At 32.4% G+C, this 18,664-nt stretch overlaps 2 protein-coding genes across 3 annotated transcripts; both read left to right on the forward strand.

Moving 5' to 3' along the window:
* Positions 1-374: 374 nt before the first annotated feature.
* LOC114399940 (putative disease resistance protein RGA4) lies at positions 375-4,842 on the forward strand. Of its 2 annotated transcripts, XM_028362170.1 has the most exons (4): positions 375-3,027; positions 3,194-3,231; positions 4,185-4,310; positions 4,567-4,841. In XM_028362170.1, exon 1 carries the CDS (start codon positions 469-471, stop codon positions 3,010-3,012), a length of 2,544 nt encoding a protein of 847 aa, XP_028217971.1. In that variant the 5' UTR covers positions 375-468; the 3' UTR covers positions 3,013-3,027; positions 3,194-3,231; positions 4,185-4,310; positions 4,567-4,841. The 2 variants fall into 2 exon arrangements, with proteins under 2 accessions (XP_028217971.1, XP_028217970.1); XM_028362169.1 differs by having other exon boundaries at positions 4,185-4,842.
* A 5,684-nt stretch (positions 4,843-10,526) lies between these two features.
* LOC114399602 (probable copper-transporting ATPase HMA5) lies at positions 10,527-15,739 on the forward strand. The gene is made up of 6 exons (XM_028361808.1): positions 10,527-10,875; positions 12,445-13,836; positions 13,969-14,223; positions 14,413-14,535; positions 14,625-15,101; positions 15,308-15,739. Exons 1-6 carry the CDS (start codon positions 10,585-10,587, stop codon positions 15,722-15,724), a joined length of 2,955 nt encoding a protein of 984 aa, XP_028217609.1. The 5' UTR covers positions 10,527-10,584; the 3' UTR covers positions 15,725-15,739.
* The last annotated feature ends 2,925 nt before the right edge of the window (positions 15,740-18,664 follow it).

Below are 18,664 nucleotides of genomic sequence, written 5' to 3' on the forward strand. Positions count from 1 at the left end.
CTTCTGAATTGAGACCAATAGTGGGTAAAATGTACACAGATTAAATCCCTTTCACAACTAACATGATACTTTTGCTGCTAAACGCTGCAAAGTCATAACACTCAGTTAAATCCCTTTCTTAAGATTCATATTTTGCTTTCTTCATTTTTAAAATTCGTTGTTATTTAAAATTATAATTGTTAATCTAGAGGCAAGTTTTTAGCCCAACATGGCTATAGTAGGCTCAAGCCCAAACTTTATCTGTTTATAAATAATTTATTGAGTTTATTTTATTCAAGACTACATTTATTATTGTTTGGTGTAAGACAACAACCTGCATAATATCTTTTCTTGACTCTAGTCAAAGTAACAACAGTAATGTAATCCCTCAAAAGTCAAAAACTCTTGCCATCAACTTAATTTCTTCAAGAAATTTCAAACACGGATTGATCAGAAAATATCTTCCACTGTTGCAATTTCCTGATAACCATGACTGAATTAGTCCTCTTCAGCATCGCGGAGTCACTCATAGCAAAGCTTGCTTCTCAAGCATATGAAGAAACTTCTCAGGTGCTGGGTTTATACCACCATCTGCAAGAGTTTACACAGACTCTCTCATTAGTCAAGGCTGTGCTGTTAGATGCTGAGGAAAAGCAGCAGCAGAACTATGAGTTGCAGGAATGGCTGAGGCAGGTCAAACATGTTTTCTCTGATGCTGAAAATGTGTTGGATGAATTTGAGTGTGAAACACTACGAAAGGAAGTGGTTCAAGCTCATGGCAGCGCCACAACCAAGGTAGCTCATTTTTTCTCAACTTCTAATCCACTTGTTTTTCGTTATAGATTGGCTCAACACATAAAAAAAATCAAGAAGAGATTAGACAAGGTTGCAGCAGACAGACATAAGTTTGGTCTTGAAACAACTGACATTGATCGACGTGTTGTGCATAGGAGGGATATGACATACTCCTACGTTGTTGATTCGGATGTGATAGGAAGGAATCATGATAAGGAAAATATTATACGACTTTTGGTGCAGCAGAATCCTAATAATAATGACAAAAGTCTCTCTGTAATTTCTATTGTGGGGATTCCAGGCTTGGGAAAGACCACACTAGCAAAGATTGTGTTCAATGATAGGAGGATACATGAGTTATTCCAGTTGAAGATGTGGGTTTGTGTGTCTAATGACTTTAACATTAAGCAAGTGGTTATTAAAATCCTTAATTCTAATAAGGATTCTGCTCACCAACAAAATTTAGACATGGTAGACATGGAGCAACTGCAAAGTCAATTAAGAAACAAACTTGCCAGTAAAAAATTCTTACTTGTCTTGGATGACGTATGGAATGAAGATCTTGTAAAATGGGTTGAGCTGAGGGATTTAATACAAGTAGATGCTACAGGAAGTAAAATTTTAGTGACTACACGCAGTCACGTGACTGCTTCCATGATGGGTACTGTTCCCTCTTACATTTTAGAAGGGCTTTCCTTGGAGGATTCGTTGTCTCTGTTTGTCAAATGGGCATTTAAAGAAGAAGAGAAAAGGAATTCCTATTTGGTAAATATTGGGAAAGAAATTGTGAAAAAATGCAATGGGGTTCCTTTGGCAGTGAGAACATTAGGAAGTTTACTGTTTTCAAAAGATAACAGAGAGGAATGGGAATTTGTGAGAGATAATGAAATTTGGAATTCAATGAAATCTGAAAGTGGTATGTTCGCTGCACTTAAATTAAGTTTTGATCAAATGCCATCCAATTTGAGGCGATGCTTTGCTTTGTTCAACCTTTACCCATGTGGGCATGCATTTGATAGTTTTGATGTTACATCCCTTTGGGGAGCACTTGGTTTTCTTCCATCACCAAATAGAAATCAAATATTGAAACACGGTGCAAATCAATATCTTTGTGAACTATTCTCAAGATCTTTTCTACAGGATTTTGTTGATTACGGCATTGGCTTTGGTTTTAAAATACATGATTTGGTGCATGATATTGCACGGTATTTGGGTAGAGATTCCATAATGGTAAGATACCCCTTTGTGTTTAGACCCGAAGAAAGGTATGTCCAGCATCTATCTTTTCCTGAAAACGTTGAAGTTGAAAATTTTCCCATCCACAAATTTGTAAGCGTGAGAACCATACTATTTCCTACCTCAGGAGTTGGAGCCAACAGTGAAGTGTTTTTGCTTAAATGCACATCACGGTGCAAACGCTTACGGTTTTTAGATTTAAGTGATTCTATGTACGAGGCTTTGCCTCCTTACATTGGCAAGTTGAAACATTTAAGATATCTCAGTCTTGAGAATAATAACAACTTAAAGAGGCTTCCTGATTCTCTTTGCAACCTCCTAAAGTTAGAAGTTTTGATACTTAGTGGATGTTCAGAACTTTTAACACTGCCAAATGGTTTAAGAAAGTTGATCAGTCTTCAACATTTGGAGATAACCACAAAGCTACGTGTTTTGCCAGAGGATGAGATTGCAAACTTGAGTTCTCTTCGGATTCTCAGAATCGAATTTTGCAACAATGTGGAATCTTTGTTTGAAGGGATTAAACTCCCTACTCTTAAAGTATTGTGTATTGCCAATTGCCAGAGTCTAAAGTCGTTGCCACTTGATATTGAACATTTTCCTGAATTAGAGACTTTGTTAGTTGACAACTGTGATGTGTTGGAATTTTCCAAGGAGCATAACAACCAAAATTCCAACTTGAGGCTGAAGATTGTAAATTTCATTTCATTGCCACAGTTGGTGACCTTGCCTCATTGGCTTCAAGGATCGAAGGACACATTGCAATACTTGTTAATTTCAAGCTGCAACAATCTTGTGGGGCTTCCTGAATGGCTATCAGCTATGACTTGTCTGAAAACACTGTGTGTCACAAGTTGTCCTAACATGTTGTCTCTCCCGGATGGCATCCATCGCCTAACCACCCTTGAACGATTGGAAATTGATGGATATCCTGAATCGCTCCAACACTTAACCATTGATGAACCGGAAGAAGTCAAGGAAGAGGTAGAAGAATTGGAGTAAGGGCAAAAGGCAGAGGTAAGTATTAAAACACAGATAAATGTTGGTTTTTCTCTGTTTTGGGTGACATAATGTGTGTTGTTGTTCCTGAGGAATTCTTTAATTAATCATCTAACAATGCTTTTTATTAGTATGCCACTTTACTAGAAACTGAACTTGGATAATTTGTTTGAATTGAACACAGAATGGAGCAGGGAATTCAGATAGGACACCTCCAACTAGGTGAACATTCAATTTCTTTTACTGTGTAGTGTGTACTTTCCTGAGTGTTTAAATAAATTCTTTTGATTGAATGTGTTTGATTTGTTATCTGGTTAGTTGCCTGGGTTCTGATATTAAGTACTCAACAACAATATTTCTAGTAAATCACTTTTTGTGAAAATGTTACAAATGACATTTTAATCAATTAGGGGAGGGATAATATCTGAGTGAGGAGGAAAACGTTGTTTAAAATTAAGTAGAGAATATTGTTTCACCAAAGAAAAGTTTTATACTTTCTTTGCTTCACAGAAAATTTGTTCATACCTTCTAATAATTTCTTTTAAGTGCTTCGATTATTTTAAAGAGAATTTCTTATTCATGGTTTATACCATCACACTAGGAGTACGTTTGCTAATTTGCCTTAGTGTGCTGGCAGATGAATTCAAGCGCTAAATGAAACGGATTTCCAATCACAACACACAAGTGCATACACTCAGTTTGAAAATTAAATTTATCTTATGATTTAACATGAACATTATGAAAATTATATTTAATTATCTTATGATATAATTACTTTATTGTTTATATTTTTCTATAATATATCCTGCCATGCTCATATTTTAATTTTCAAATATTTTATCGTAACTCGTGCTCAGAATCCGCATCAACTTCACACCAAATAGGCTGCAATTTGGTAACAATTGTGGCGTGTCCTTTGTCACCTTAACATCTCAATTTTGATTCCAAACAATTCATTGTTAAGTTGATATAAACTGGGTATCCGCAGAATGTTAAATTCTGAAGGATTATTGGAAGAGTAATTAAAGGTTCATGAATTATCATGTACTTTTCGTAATATTTTTATCAACCTTGTTGCATGATTGTATCCTAATTTTTTCTTTTGAAGTAAAAAATAAATAAAAAAGAAGCACATTGTTAATATCTATCTTAACCTTTCAAGTTTCAATTTGCAGCCTGCAGAATCCACCATAAACACGTTGGTAGGAGCGCCCTTTACAAGGTTTTCTATACATCATCATCACTCGATCTGACAAGGAAAGAGATTTGTCAAACTTGCTTAGATTATCTGAGTGTTGGAGGTGAGTTCTGGGAAGTGCCAGTCCCTTTGCTTTCAGGATCAAACCCTTAAGCTTTGATTATCTGTGATTAATAATTCCATTGGATTGACATAAAAAAAAAAATCTTATACTCTGATAACCAAGTATCTAGTGACTTTCCTAATAAACTTCATCAAAAAATCACATATGTCTATGTGATAAAATATTCTCTTATAATAGATTTTTAAATTTAATCAATTAATCTTATTCATTTTGATCCTTGTATGAATTCGTCTAGTGTTACAGATTAATGCATAACTCCATTCCACCAACTACAGAAAAGTAAATATCAGTGAACACGTCTCGGAAGTTAAAACTCAAGGCATTCCCAAGATGAGCTAGCATCACTTGAAAAGATTAAATTTTGAACATTCTTCTGGCTTTAGTGTATATTATTTGTATTTGTAGAGTCAGTATCAACTTAAGCAGCCATTCCCTCCATGAACTTATGTATCTGTCATGACTCAAGAATATAATGCCATTGGTTTGAGATTTAAAAAATATCTTATACAATGATAATGAGCTGAGACCCACCTATATGTTATCCTAGTTCGGATCAGGATCATACTCAATAGGCCTTGGTCCTAAAAATGTTGTCTCCAAAGATGAGAGGAAAATTTATAAAACAAAAGGTAAATAATCACTTTTGTTCTTAAAAGTATAATTCGTTAATAAAGGTGTCCTTGAAAAATGTAAATACAAAATTTAATATTCAAAAGTGTTAAAACTATAACAAATATATCTGATCATCAGTACTGTGCAGTAAAACAGTTCAGCTCTGATATTTAGGAGACTCCGAAGTATTTCTTTAAAATAACCAAACAGTTCAGAATTTCAGAAGCAAAAGAAGAAGAGGTTCTACTAGCCAATGGTCAGCAATTCCAGGAAAAGCAGAAGCAAGATGGACAAGGATTGCATGGCTGGCAAAAGGAAACGAGATTTACTAAGAATATATGATAAAATCAATCAGTAAAAATATTCCTAACAAGAAATTCAAAATTTACACATTACAGGATTTACTGAAACTAAAAAAGCATACAGGAATTACAGAGACTAAGAAAGTACAGGCAACAATGAAAAAGATGTGATTTAAAATCAAATACGTAATATAAGCATTAAAAAGAAGGATAAACTCATTACTCCAGTGGAAAATTGATTGCACAACATGGTTCATTCACTTTCCTAAGCCCTATGTCCGCATAAGTATCAAAATGGTGACATTTTTGTCTTTCTTATCATATAGACAAGTTTTTCACCATGAGACATATTTATCTCACCTTTTTATCGATTAAATTTTATTTTTTCATTTTTTAGGAACTAATTTATCAATATTATATATTTTCAGAGATAAAAATAATTACTTGCCTAAACATATCCTTTAATTAATTAAATATTGTTAGTAATTTTTTTTCTATTTAAAATATTATAGCTCTTTATTTTTCAAACAAAATATTCGCAAATTGAGTCAATTAAATTATTTTAATTATTTCTCCTCTTAAAATTGATTAAAAATACATTAAATTTTACTATTTTGTCCATTCTGGACAGAAACAGAGAAAATGTTGCTTTTGAGTTTTGTGTAATTAATTATTAAATAACTCTTATTTTTCTTGTTTTTTTATTATAAATATTTATGTGCTCAATGTTTTTATTTCATCCATTCTGGATAGAAAGAGAGAGCAAATTTATTTTTTAATTAAATTATTAAATTATCCTTATATATATTATTTAATTTTTTACACGGTTAAGTAAAATGAAAAAATAGCATTTTTCTTTCATTTTCTTTTTTATTGAACAACTTAAAAATAATCTTATTTTCTATTTCCTTTTTGTATTATTTTATTTCTCTCCTATCAAATAAATTTTTCAATAAAATAAAATTCACACAAAAATTAAATTGGTTTAATTTTAAAATAAATAGACTTGGTTTACTTAAAAAATTGTTAGAAGAACCAAAATTACCCTATTCAAAGTCAAAATACCAAATATGTAAAATAAAAAATTAGTAGAGATAAACACAATACTTACAATTGACTTATCATATGCATACAAATTACAAAGATTCATTTCCATATATCTAATAAGAATATTCCTGCCCTTGCTAGTTTAGTTTTATGTTACTGAAAAATACTGGGTTGAAGAGGTCCCTTATCAATTGGATCTCATTATAATTGAGGATGCTCCTTGCTCTATTTTTTGCTGAATAAAATCCCAATTCCTTTCTTTCAAAAAAAAAAAATCCCAATTCATACGTAAAAAAATAAAAAGAATGTTCGTGATCTGTCTTACTACCATTATCCAACTCAAAGTCAATTTAGACAAATTTTAGTTTTACAATATGTATTGCTTAAATAAGTGCTTATATACTAATATCTATAAATTAATTTAAATAATTTTAGAGGAATCTTTAAAATTTGATACAAACTTTTTTATATAAAATTATCACAAAAAGCTTTTATTTGAGTTTGTATTTTTTTATTCGATAAAAAAATATAGTATTCATGTTTTAGGCTTTTAGCGATACAGAGGTTGACAATTTTTTATGAATAAGATAACGTAATTTATTGTTGGTGAACACAGTTAGAGGGATCCCCTCAAATTGAAGGTTTTTTATTATGAGTTTAATGTTTATATATCAATTATTAATATATCAATTTTTTTTTCTTTTTTTTATTACACTCAAATTTAAGTTTAAGACATCCACAAAATTCCAATATCTAAATATAAAAAGTGATGGGCATTGAGCTTAAGTCTCCTATTAATTTGATAATTCATGGGACCTCTAATATCTTAAAATTCCAAAAAAAATATAAATGACTTCACCGTTGGAGAGATTAAACTATACTGATATAATTTTGATATTTATTACATTATTTTATAATATATGAATCATATTTTAAGAAATTATTTATTAATAATAAGGTTTTATAATTATTAATTTAATTTTAATTATTCTCAGTTTCAAAAGAAATTTGTTTTTAAGATACTTTATGTTTTTTTGTTTTACAAGTGATGAACGATAATCGAAAAAATGTTTAGACGATGATGAAGAATATCATAAGAAAAGCTAAAATACTTTTTTTTCTTGTAATTTAATGTTTCTTTTTTATTTTTGTCCTTATAAATTCTTTTCCCTTTTAATCTTTACTAAATGTGTTTTGTTTTATTTTTTTATCCTCAGCAGGATTTGATGACAGGCACAATTGGCTAATTCTCCGCACTAATTGTCTGCGGTTGAAATCATGCATGTTTAATGAAAAACTGGCTGGCTCTGTCCACCAAACAAAATCTCCCCCAATCACACTGCCCGTATGAACAAACTTTGTACAACCAGCTTTCATGGGAAAGTTCATATTATGTGTGCCAATAGACTAGTGTTTAGTGTTTTAAACCGTAACAAAGTGTTATCTTAAGCATTTGAAAGATGAAGATTAAAATAAACATAATTTGTAGGAATTAAAACAGTTATTTTAAGAAAAAAAACAAAAAAATATTAAATTAAAAGGATAAAAATTATATTTAAACCTCAACAAATTTGACAAAAATATGATATATTTTTTTGATAAAACCTAAATTCGATCATTTGCAAAAATATTTTTTTTATCAGACTTTATTTATTTTACGATTGAACTGTGGATTAGTAAGGATTTTTTTTTCATTGGAGGATTAACCCAAACAAATATCATTTTCAATAAAATTAAGTGTCTATTTTTTTTATGAAATTTATATTTTAGAATAAGAAAAAATTATTTATAAAGTCCATTATTTCTATTATTTTATCTTCGATTAAATAAGAGCAATTGATTAAATTCTAAAAAACTTTTTCTCTCCTTGCATTCTTGCCTTGTATCCAAACATAGGGGTAACAATTATTATTAGTTCCTCTAATAATACATTGGTGTTTGGAGTTTAACAAAACTAGCAGTTAATTGAAAACTAAAAAATTAATTAGAAGTCAGAAATTTAAAGCAGAAAAACTAATTTATTAAATTATAAATATTTAATAAAATTAAAAATTAGTGTTTTAAAAAATACTACTTTAAGTAGTATTTAAAAAACATTAGAAGTTACAAAAAAATTTACTAAAAAAAATTATTTATTAAATAACTAAATAAAATTTTCAATTTATAAAAAAATTAAAAGTTAACTAAAATATCTTCGCCATGATAATCTTTGTATCATTGTATGTAATTTTAATGTTTATAAGATAATTAAGAATAAAAAAAATGAAAAAAAATATTTTGATTTAATCAAAAGAAACAAAATAAAATTAATTACATCTAAACTAGCACATCTTAACAAATGACTTTTTTTTAAGATATTAAGTTTTCTTTTCAACTTATACTGTGAGATTTTTTATTATTTTTTGTATTTAATTATTAAATCGATTTAATGAATATTCGTAGTTCATCAACTAACAAAAAGTCATAGAATTTGATTTAATCGTAAAATGGTCACTTTATTTGATTTTTTATTATTAAAATCATACAAGAAATAATGAAAACATTTTTTTTATTATTTCCACTATTTCATTTATAAATTACTGAAAATAAAAATAAGAATAAGGTGATATTTCTATAGATAAAAATAAAAATAAAAGATAAATTTTCAAACCAATCATTCGTAAGTCTTTTTATTTTATTAAGAATCATTCGTAACATATGACACACCTATAATTAATATCCTTGGAAGTTTGCATTGCATAAATAAAAAATGATATTTGCGAGTTGAAGTCTTACGCAAACCAGTGTCCACCCGGTTAAATTAATAACTTTTAGTTTCATTTTCTTGTGGCGTATGCACCTCCGTATTCTGTATGGCAAAACTGTAGAGGTGTTCGCGGTACAGTGGTTTTTTTTTTGTTAAAATTATATTCGAATCAAACAATAAATTAACATGCTATTTGATTTGGTTTGGATTTTTTAAAAAATAAAATCCAAACCAAACCAATCTATACGGTGTGATTTGGGTGTTTTTTTTTATTTTTTTTTAAATTATAAAATCTTGTTTATAATCATAATAAAAATTAATATGTTGTAAATTTAAATATTTCTTAAGAAAATAAAGTATAAAAACATAAAAAAGTCAAATAATTCAAGTAATTCATAGAAATCTGCTACAACAATAAATAAAACAGTCAAAGAATTAATATTTCCTTTAATACTCAATCAATACTCAACACTATTATCTTTAAATTGAAAATGTAAAGAAGATGTGTCATCCAAATCCAAATCCAAATCCAAATCTATTCATGCTTCTTAAAATAACTCTAACTAGAACAACAAATCATCATGTCATACAAATACCTTCACATACTAATCAAACATAATTTTTTGCAAATCTCTCCTACAATAATTTTTTTTAGAGGATGCGCCGCTGATGCAGAACGGAGGCCCGCTGGTGTAGTGGACTATGTGGAGGCACACTGTTAGGTAGGAAGAAGAAAAAGAAGGTTAGGGTTTTGAGGTTTGTTGCTGCCTGATACTCGTAGAAAGAAGAAGAAGAATATTAGGATTTAGGGTAATGATAAGTGAATCATGAATTGTGTAGTGAGTAGTGTATAAGTGAAATGCAACACAGAAATAAATGAAACCTAAATAGTAAAACTAAAACGCAATTCACACCTAATGGATCATGTCACACGTACTAAAATAAAAATTTTAAAAAATATATAATATGTAAACATGTGGTTTGGTTCAGTTTGATTTGGATTTTCAGTTAGAAATTGAAACCCAACCAAACCGCTCGGGTTTCTATAAAAAAAATCAAACTAATCTAAAATCTCGCGATTTGATTTAGATTTCAAATTTTTTTTTTTGCGGCTTGCGATTTTTCGTTTGGGTTGGTTCGATTTTGAATATCCTTAAGTAAAAGGTTAAACCAAAGTCAAATATTCCTCATTACGTTAGTTTTATCTTTCTTCTTTTAACAAAAATGAATAAATGAAGTGAAAGAATATCATTATTAGTCTTATTTTTAAGACTTGGTTAATTAATTATTTTTCACGTTAATGTAAAAGAATTATATATATATGAATAGACATGAGCAAGAAGATACTAATACAGATTCCACATCATATTTTAATTTAACTTCAGTCTACATCAAATGAAATCTTACGTCATTAAAATAAAAATATAATTTAGTATGAAGCTAGCATAAAAGGGAGGACTGAGGAGGGAGTGCTTATGGTTAAAGCATACTACAATACAATAAGTTGGAATTATAAGATCTTAATTAGGGTTTGTTGTTGTTGGAGATGGCGACCAAGTTTTTAGCTTTAGCTTGTTTACGTAACAATGAGGGGTCGGGGTACCTATCGCCACGACCTCACTACCCGTCGATGCCGAAATATCCAAAGGGAGTGACAGAAGAAGAAGGAAGCAGTAACGTATCGTCCAAGGCACTTTTCTCCGTCGTCGGAATGACTTGCTCCGCCTGTGCTGCCTCCGTCGAGAAAGCCGTCAAGCGTCTTCCCGGAATTCGCCAAGCCGTCGTTGATGTTCTCAACAACCGTGCCCAAGTCCTCTTCTATCCATCCTTTGTTAACGTAAGTTATATACTATTAGCAAGCGTAATCATATGGTACTAACTAGTTGTTATCTTATCAATGTTTTGTTCTTCTTTTTTTTCCTTTTTCCGGGCACCCTTGCATACTACGCCCCCTTCTTTAATGTTGGTTTGTCAAGTCAAATGTTATATTAGATCAAACGTTTGCCATTAGAACAAAAGTTATATTGATTTAAGGATTGATAATAAGTCTATCAACTCCTTGGAATCGATCTTGCTTATCAAAGAAAGTCTTCAGTCTCCCAGAATATCACTAGAGGGATTTCAACTCATGACCCTCTTACACCGTCGGTTGTATTAAGTACCTAAGAGAATAACTTTATTCCTTTAACTAAGAATTATCATATATCCACGTTTAACTTAATGGGCTACACTCATTGTAGGCACCATGAGACGATGTTGACCAAATATAATCCAACAATAAAGATGTAAGATAATTTTATAGATTTACTTAGTGATTTTTTTATAGAGTCGCACTCTTAAAAATGAATCTGGTATTTTTAGATTTAAATATAATCCTTAATTTTTTTTCTCATTCATGCTATCTGATTTTTTGGAACGGAACCCTATATTTCGAATGATAATGTATGGACATGCCATTTGACATCACCAAAGAGAAAGAAAGGGGAAAAAGTGTAGATATAAGTAGTAATAAAAAGAGAGAAATAACATGTGTTAAGTGTTTGTAAAAATAGGTTGTTCACATATCATTCGTAGATTAGTGACATTTGTCGCATGAATCCTGAGCTTTCTTACCAAAATAGTTTAAAAAATTATTTTTCTATCTAGATTGGTCAAGAAACATATTATCAATATGGGTAATTCTCGTCATGTCGGCAATGGGAGGTGCCATTTTGGACTGCATGATTTTACTCTGATTTTCCTATCAACAGGATGTTTTGAAACTCAATTTTATCCGCTTAGATGCGTTATTTTTACATGAAATGATGTTGATTCCATTAGTTTTCATGTTGTTCTATCTAATGGTAGTATTCACGTGCCTCAAATCATACTAAAAATCAAGTAAAACAAGCCTCAAAAACTGAAAAAAATGTATTGTAGAAAATAATTTTTTTTCCTATCAGCAGTGTGTTTTGAAGCTCAATTTTGTCTGTTTAGATGCGTTATTTTTGCATGAAATCATATTTATTTCATTAATTTTCAAGTCGGTTTACTAATGGTAGCATTCTTGCGCCTCAAATCACACTAAAAATCAAAGTAAAACAAGCCTCAAAAACGAAAAAAAAAATCACGCAGAATGATGCAGTCCAAAGTAACGCCACCAATTTTGACAAACCACCTGAAAAGGTGACAAACATCAAAGTGACACCTCCCAGGTGACAAAGCATTGAATGGCACCTCTCATTGCCAACGTGACTAGAATCACCCATATTGGTAATATGTATCTTGAACAACCGTTGCGAACTCATGCATGTTAATTTGGTAGAACTTATAAGAATAATTCAGTGATTTGTAGTTGTACACTTGTACTGTTAGCTTTTTTTTCACATTTGTTCTTGATGTGTCGATTACATTAATTCTTTCTTAGGAAGAGACCATTCGTGAGGTCATTGAAGATGCTGGATTCCAAGCCACATTCATCAGAGATGATAACGAGACATCTGTTCAGATATGCCGCATACGTATCCAAGGCATGACATGCACGTCGTGTTCCTCCACCGTCGAATCCGCTCTACAATCAATCCAAGGAGTGGTGAAAGCCCAAGTGGCTCTTGCAACTGAGGAAGCTGAAGTTCACTACACTCCAAACGTTGTTACCTACAACCAAATCTTGGAAGCTGTTGAAGACACGGGCTTTCAGGCCACGCTTATAAGCACAGGCGAAGACATGAGCAGAATAGACATTCAAGTTGAAGGCATAAGAACTGGTCGTTCCATGAGACTCATTGAAAATTCTCTTCAGGCCCTCCCTGGGGTCCAAGGTGTAGAAACACACCCTGAGTTCAACAAAGTATCTCTTTCTTATAAACCAGACTTGACAGGACCGAGAAATTTCATCAATGTGATCGAAGAAACGGGATCTAGGCGTTTCAAGGCTAAGATTTTCCCTGAAGAAGGAGGAAGAAGGAATAGTCATAGGAGGGAGGAAATAAGGCAATACTATAGATCTTTCTTGTGGAGTTTGGTGCTTACTATTCCTGTGTTTCTAACCTCTATGGTGCTTATGTATATCCCTGGAATTAAGCATGGAGTAGATGCTAAAGTTGTGAACATGCTTACAGTGGGCGAGATTATAAGATGGGTGCTTGCTACACCAGTGCAGTTCATTATAGGGAAGAGGTTTTACTCTGGTGCTTACAAAGCATTACGCCTTGGCTCTCCCAACATGGATGTTTTGATTGCCTTGGGGACAAATGCAGCATACTTTTACTCAGTGTATTCTGTGCTGAGAGCTGCTACATCTCAGGGTTTCAAGGGTACTGATTTCTTTGAGACTAGTGCTATGCTTATTTCGTTTATTTTGCTAGGGAAGTACCTTGAGGTTTTGGCCAAGGGCAAGACGTCCAATGCAATTGCCAAGCTCATGAACTTGACACCTGACACTGCTATACTGTTGACCCTGGACAGTGAAGGAAATGTTGTTGGTGAAGAGGAAATTGATAGCAGGCTGATTCAGAAGAATGATGTGATTAAAGTTATTCCTGGTGCAAAGGTGGCTGCGGATGGATTTGTTATTTGGGGTCAGAGCCACGTGAATGAGAGCATGATTACAGGTGAGGCACGTCCTGTGGCTAAGAGGAAAGGTGAAACTGTTATTGGAGGAACTGTGAATGAGAATGGAGTGTTGCATGTTAAGGCTACCTGGGTTGGATCAGAGAGTGCTCTTTCTCAGATTGTTAGACTTGTTGAGTCAGCACAGATGGCCAAGGCTCCTGTGCAGAAGTTTGCTGACCGCATTTCTAAATACTTTGTGCCTCTGGTAGTTAATTATATAACATACGCTTTTTAAAATTATTTTTTTATTTGATTCATGTCTTCAAGACATTTTTTTTAATTGAATCCTTATGTTTATATATATAGTACTTACTTTTGAAGGGTTTTCTTTGTGCAGGTTATTTTAATCTCATTTTCAACTTGGCTTGCATGGTTTTTAGCTGGAAGATTTCATGCTTACCCCAAGTCTTGGATACCATCTTCCATGGATAGCTTTCAGCTTGCTTTGCAGTTTGGGATTTCTGTCATGGTCATAGCTTGTCCATGTGCTTTAGGTTTAGCAACGCCAACTGCTGTTATGGTTGGCACTGGAGTAGGTGCATCTCAGGGAATACTTATCAAAGGAGGTCAAGCATTAGAAAATACACATAAGGTCAGCATTTGACAACTAACATATATAGCTCCTTAAATTCAGGATTTGCTTTGTAAATGTTGGTGAAACTAACATGGACTAGCTTAGCTTGTCATAGGCACACAACTTACCTTTTGTGCTTATGAAAGAAAAGTTGTATGTATATACACACACAACATTTGAATCTGTTTGTGGTGGTTTGTCTTGTAGGTGAACTGTGTTGTATTTGACAAAACAGGTACTCTCACAATCGGGAAGCCTGTGGTAGTAAATACAAAGTTGTTGACAAATATGGTACTCCGGGAATTCTATGAACTTGTGGCTGCAGCTGAGGTAGGCATTCTATTATTGAGTTTCGCATGCTTATAAAGTTATTCATGAATAATTGTGAATAAATTTCGTTGTATAATTGGCTATGTCAGGTGAATAGTGAGCATCCACTGGCTAAGGCCATAGTTGAGTATGCCAAAAAACTGAGAGATGATGAGAACCCCATTTGGCCAGAGGCACGGGATTTTGTGTCCATTGCTGGACATGGAGTTAAGGCCATGGTTAGAAACAAGGAAATACTTGTGGGTAACAAGAGCTTGATGGAAGACCACAATGTTGCACTTCCCATCGATGCTGAAGAGATGCTTGCAGAAGCAGAAGCAATGGCTCAAACTGGAATTATAGTGTCTATTAATAGGGAAGTAGTTGGGGTTTTAGCAGTATCTGATCCATTGAAACCAGCTGCACAAGAAGTCATTTCCATTCTCAAGTCTATGAAAATTAGGAGCATCATGGTGACTGGGGACAATTGGGGAACTGCCAATTCTATAGCAAGGGAAGTTGGAATTGAAACAGTTATTGCTGAGGCCAAACCAGATCAGAAAGCAGAGAAAGTCAAGGACTTGCAGGTACATTATTTAAAATTGTGCTTCTAAAATTGTAGATAATACTTTAAGCAACGTGTTGTTCAATCTTCATCCAATAGTAAGCGAAATTCTGATTAGATGTCTAATATTTTACACTGAAAGTGTATATAAATTAAACTCATACTTAATCCTACATCTCTAACATATATTACCTGTGGTTAACATATTGAGTACCCTTTTTTTGTTAGGCTTCTGGGTGCAGGGTGGCTATGGTGGGGGATGGTATCAATGACTCACCAGCACTTGTGGCAGCAGATGTAGGAATGGCAATTGGTGCTGGTACAGACATTGCTATTGAGGCTGCTGATATTGTCCTAATGAAGAGCAACTTGGAGGATGTCATAACTGCCATTGATCTTTCCAGAAAAACGTTTTCTCGTATCCGCCTCAACTACATATGGGCTTTGGGCTATAATCTACTTGGCATTCCAATTGCTGCTGGAGCTCTTTTTCCTTCTACACAATTTCGGTTGCCACCATGGATTGCTGGGGCTGCCATGGCTGCATCTTCTGTCAGTGTTGTGTGCTGCTCTCTAATGTTGAAGTATTATAGGAGACCCAAGAAGCTGGACAACCTTGAGATACGAGGCATAAGCATTGAGTGATGTGAAATAGGGTGCAGAAGAATTCAGGGTGGGGCTTGTGTTTGCTATTGTATGTTACTGTTAGTGTTAGTGCGTGTTTGGAGGAGCTTGATAAAATTGATTTTAAATCAAAATGATTTTAGATTAATATGATTTTATATAATTGATTTTGAAGTAACTTTTGATTTTTGTTTGGGTAATATATATTAGAAAATTGATTTTTAAAGAGAATTTCTAGATATATAGTTATATATACCCACAAACCAATTCAGGTTGAATTGAAAGTTCCTCCTATGTGTTTCAAAGTCACCGTGATTGTGATTTTGAGGGTCGAACGTGAAATTATAAAATGGTATCTAAAGATATTGTTATACAATCAAATCAAGTTTGACCAAAATCACTGTAGTTACACAGTCAAAATTTGTGTGAACTATTGTCAAGATCTTTTCTACAGGATTTTGTTGATTACGGCATTGGCTTTGGTTTTAAAATACATGATTTGGTGCATGATATTGCACGGTATTTGGATAGAGATTCCATAATGGTAAGATACCCCTTTGTGTTTAGACCCGAAGCAATGTATGTCCAGCATCTATCTTTTCCTGAAAACGTTGAAGTTGAAAATTTTTCCATCCACAAATTTGTAAGTGTGAGAACCATTCTATTTCCTACCTCAGAAGTTGGAGCCAACAGTGAAGTGTTTTTGCTTAAATGCACATCACGGTGCAAACACTAATCCTGTTTGAATGGATATTCTTAACAGAGTAATTTATTTTAAATGAGACATTGAATATCTGTTATTTTAAATTTAGTGTTTGAATAATAATTTTAAGAGAAATTGAATATTTATCATTTTAACAGGAAATTTTAATTATCAAAAAATGAATAATTTAAAATTCTCTTAAAAACTAAAGAATCTCAATTCCTCCTCGCACTCATTCCTCTCTCTCGGTCTTTCCTCTCAAGAGACGAGACAGACAGTGCTCGCTCCTCTCAAGCCACACGTTCTTCGCCCACCCACTCTTGCTTTGCCTTAGCTCACCAAAATGAAAATCGTCAACAATGGCTTTAATCTGCTCGCACCCAACAGCAGCGTCATGAATGTGAGTGTAGAGCTGGTTGGGGCCATCAGTGTGACTGGTTTCGGAGGAAACGGAAGTGGAACCGACGATGGCGGTGGCTCTCCGCTTGCGCTTCTTTTTCCAGTGAGGAAATGAAGGTTTGGGTTGCGGTGCTTTTTCTAACAATCTAATCAAGGCTAAATTGAATTAATTTAAACAAACGAGGAAATTAAAATATAAGAAATTATAATCTCAAATGCAGTATCTCATAACAAGAACCAACCAAATTACATGAACTTCATATCCACACTAGGACTGCCCAGCCGCCAAGATTCAAAGAAGTGAAATATGAGATAGATTTGTTTTTGTTTATATTAGATTGTAACTAATTATGACAATTTGGACAAATTTGTAATGATTGGTATATTGTTACAATATTTATTTTGGTACAATATTTATTTTGGATAATTTATATTGTGAGAGACAAATTATGGTTCATAATCACAATTATTGATATTATTATGTTTGTTTTAAATTATGTTTGCTAAAATATTTTTTTAAGTGATTATTGTAACGTTATGCTTGTAAAGATAAAAAAATAACAAAAATCTACCATAAAATTATATTTTACCCTATAATGAAACAAAATTACTCACATTTTCGTCTAAAATTGGTAACTTTTTGATCCAACAAAACGTACTAACATTTAAGTCCAAAAAAACATTAATGACAATTTCTTCTAAGAAAAAAATATTGACATTTTCGTCCAACAAAAAATTACTAACATTTACATCCAAAAATGATATCTTACTGATATTTTCGTCCAATCTAGTTGGGATGGTTGTGTGACAATCAATTTTGTGACAAATTCGTCCATTTGTGCCATGTAAGCAACTTTTTTAATGGTAACATACAAAAGTTAACGGCATGATATATTTGTCGAGCGTTTAACATTTTCGGGTACTAAATTTTGTATTTACACCTTTCAGGAACACCTTTGTCAATAAATTATATTTTCAGGGACAAAAGTGATTATTTACCTTAAAAGAAATCAAGACATATATAATAACAATGCAATGTGGATGCCACACAGAAGAGCATGCGGTATCAGCAATATCAATAGGTATAAAAATCTCGTTGGAGAACAATTCAATAAAGTAAATCTGAGTTAATGGAAAATCAAGAGGATTTTTTTAGGAATCTGTTAGGTTACAAATTTTTAAGATATTATCTAGATTTAAAGATTTTATCAATTTGTTTAAATTTATTTTAAGAATTTGTTTCCTTTTGTAAGATTAGGAAGATGATAGTATTTGAATTTTGTATTACAATTTAATTCTATATAAAGAGTCAATAAATCTGTTAGCTGAGACCAAGTGCAACATGTTAAAGGGGACAATACGGAAAGTCTTGTGGAAGAAGCTAGAGAGTATTTATGCATTCAAGTCATTACACAAAATATTTATGTTTGAAGATAGAGTTGTATCAACCCAAAATGGAGATGAAAAGAAATCTCCATGATCACATCAATTATTTTAATCAACTAATATGTCAATTCTTTATTGCAACTAAAAAAAGGTATCTAATGGGAGCATACAATGTTATTGTTGGCTTCACTACCAAGGTCTTACAACCTTTGGTTCAAACATTGCTTCTAAGGATCAATCAAGGATAATGTTGAAGTATGATAACTGATTTACAATTTAATTTGGAAAAGAAATCAATATATTTTGACGCGTGCACGTGTGTTTGTGCGTGTGCTTGTATGTGTTGAAACTTTTAGAAAAACAAACCTAAATTTTCAAATCCAGTACCTTTATAGAGTGGATTTTGTGGGAGAGAGAAATTAGGGTTTTAAATTGTTTTCATTTAAAAATAAAATAAAATAACATAAATGTCC

Source organism: Glycine soja, chromosome 19, assembly GCF_004193775.1.
Source record: "Glycine soja cultivar W05 chromosome 19, ASM419377v2, whole genome shotgun sequence".
NCBI lineage: Eukaryota > Viridiplantae > Streptophyta > Magnoliopsida > Fabales > Fabaceae > Glycine > Glycine soja.

Coding starts and splice junctions, on each gene's coding strand:
- LOC114399940 (XM_028362169.1), top strand. CDS start 469: ATGACTGAATTAGTCCTCTTCAGCATCGCGGAGTCACTCATAGCAAAG.
- LOC114399602 (XM_028361808.1), top strand. CDS start 10,585: ATGGCGACCAAGTTTTTAGCTTTAGCTTGTTTACGTAACAATGAGGGG. Junction 10,876..12,444: donor TCTATCCATCCTTTGTTAAC/GTAAGTTATATA, acceptor ATTCTTTCTTAG/GAAGAGACCATTCGTGAGGT. Junction 14,224..14,412: donor CATTAGAAAATACACATAAG/GTCAGCATTTGA, acceptor TTTGTCTTGTAG/GTGAACTGTGTTGTATTTGA.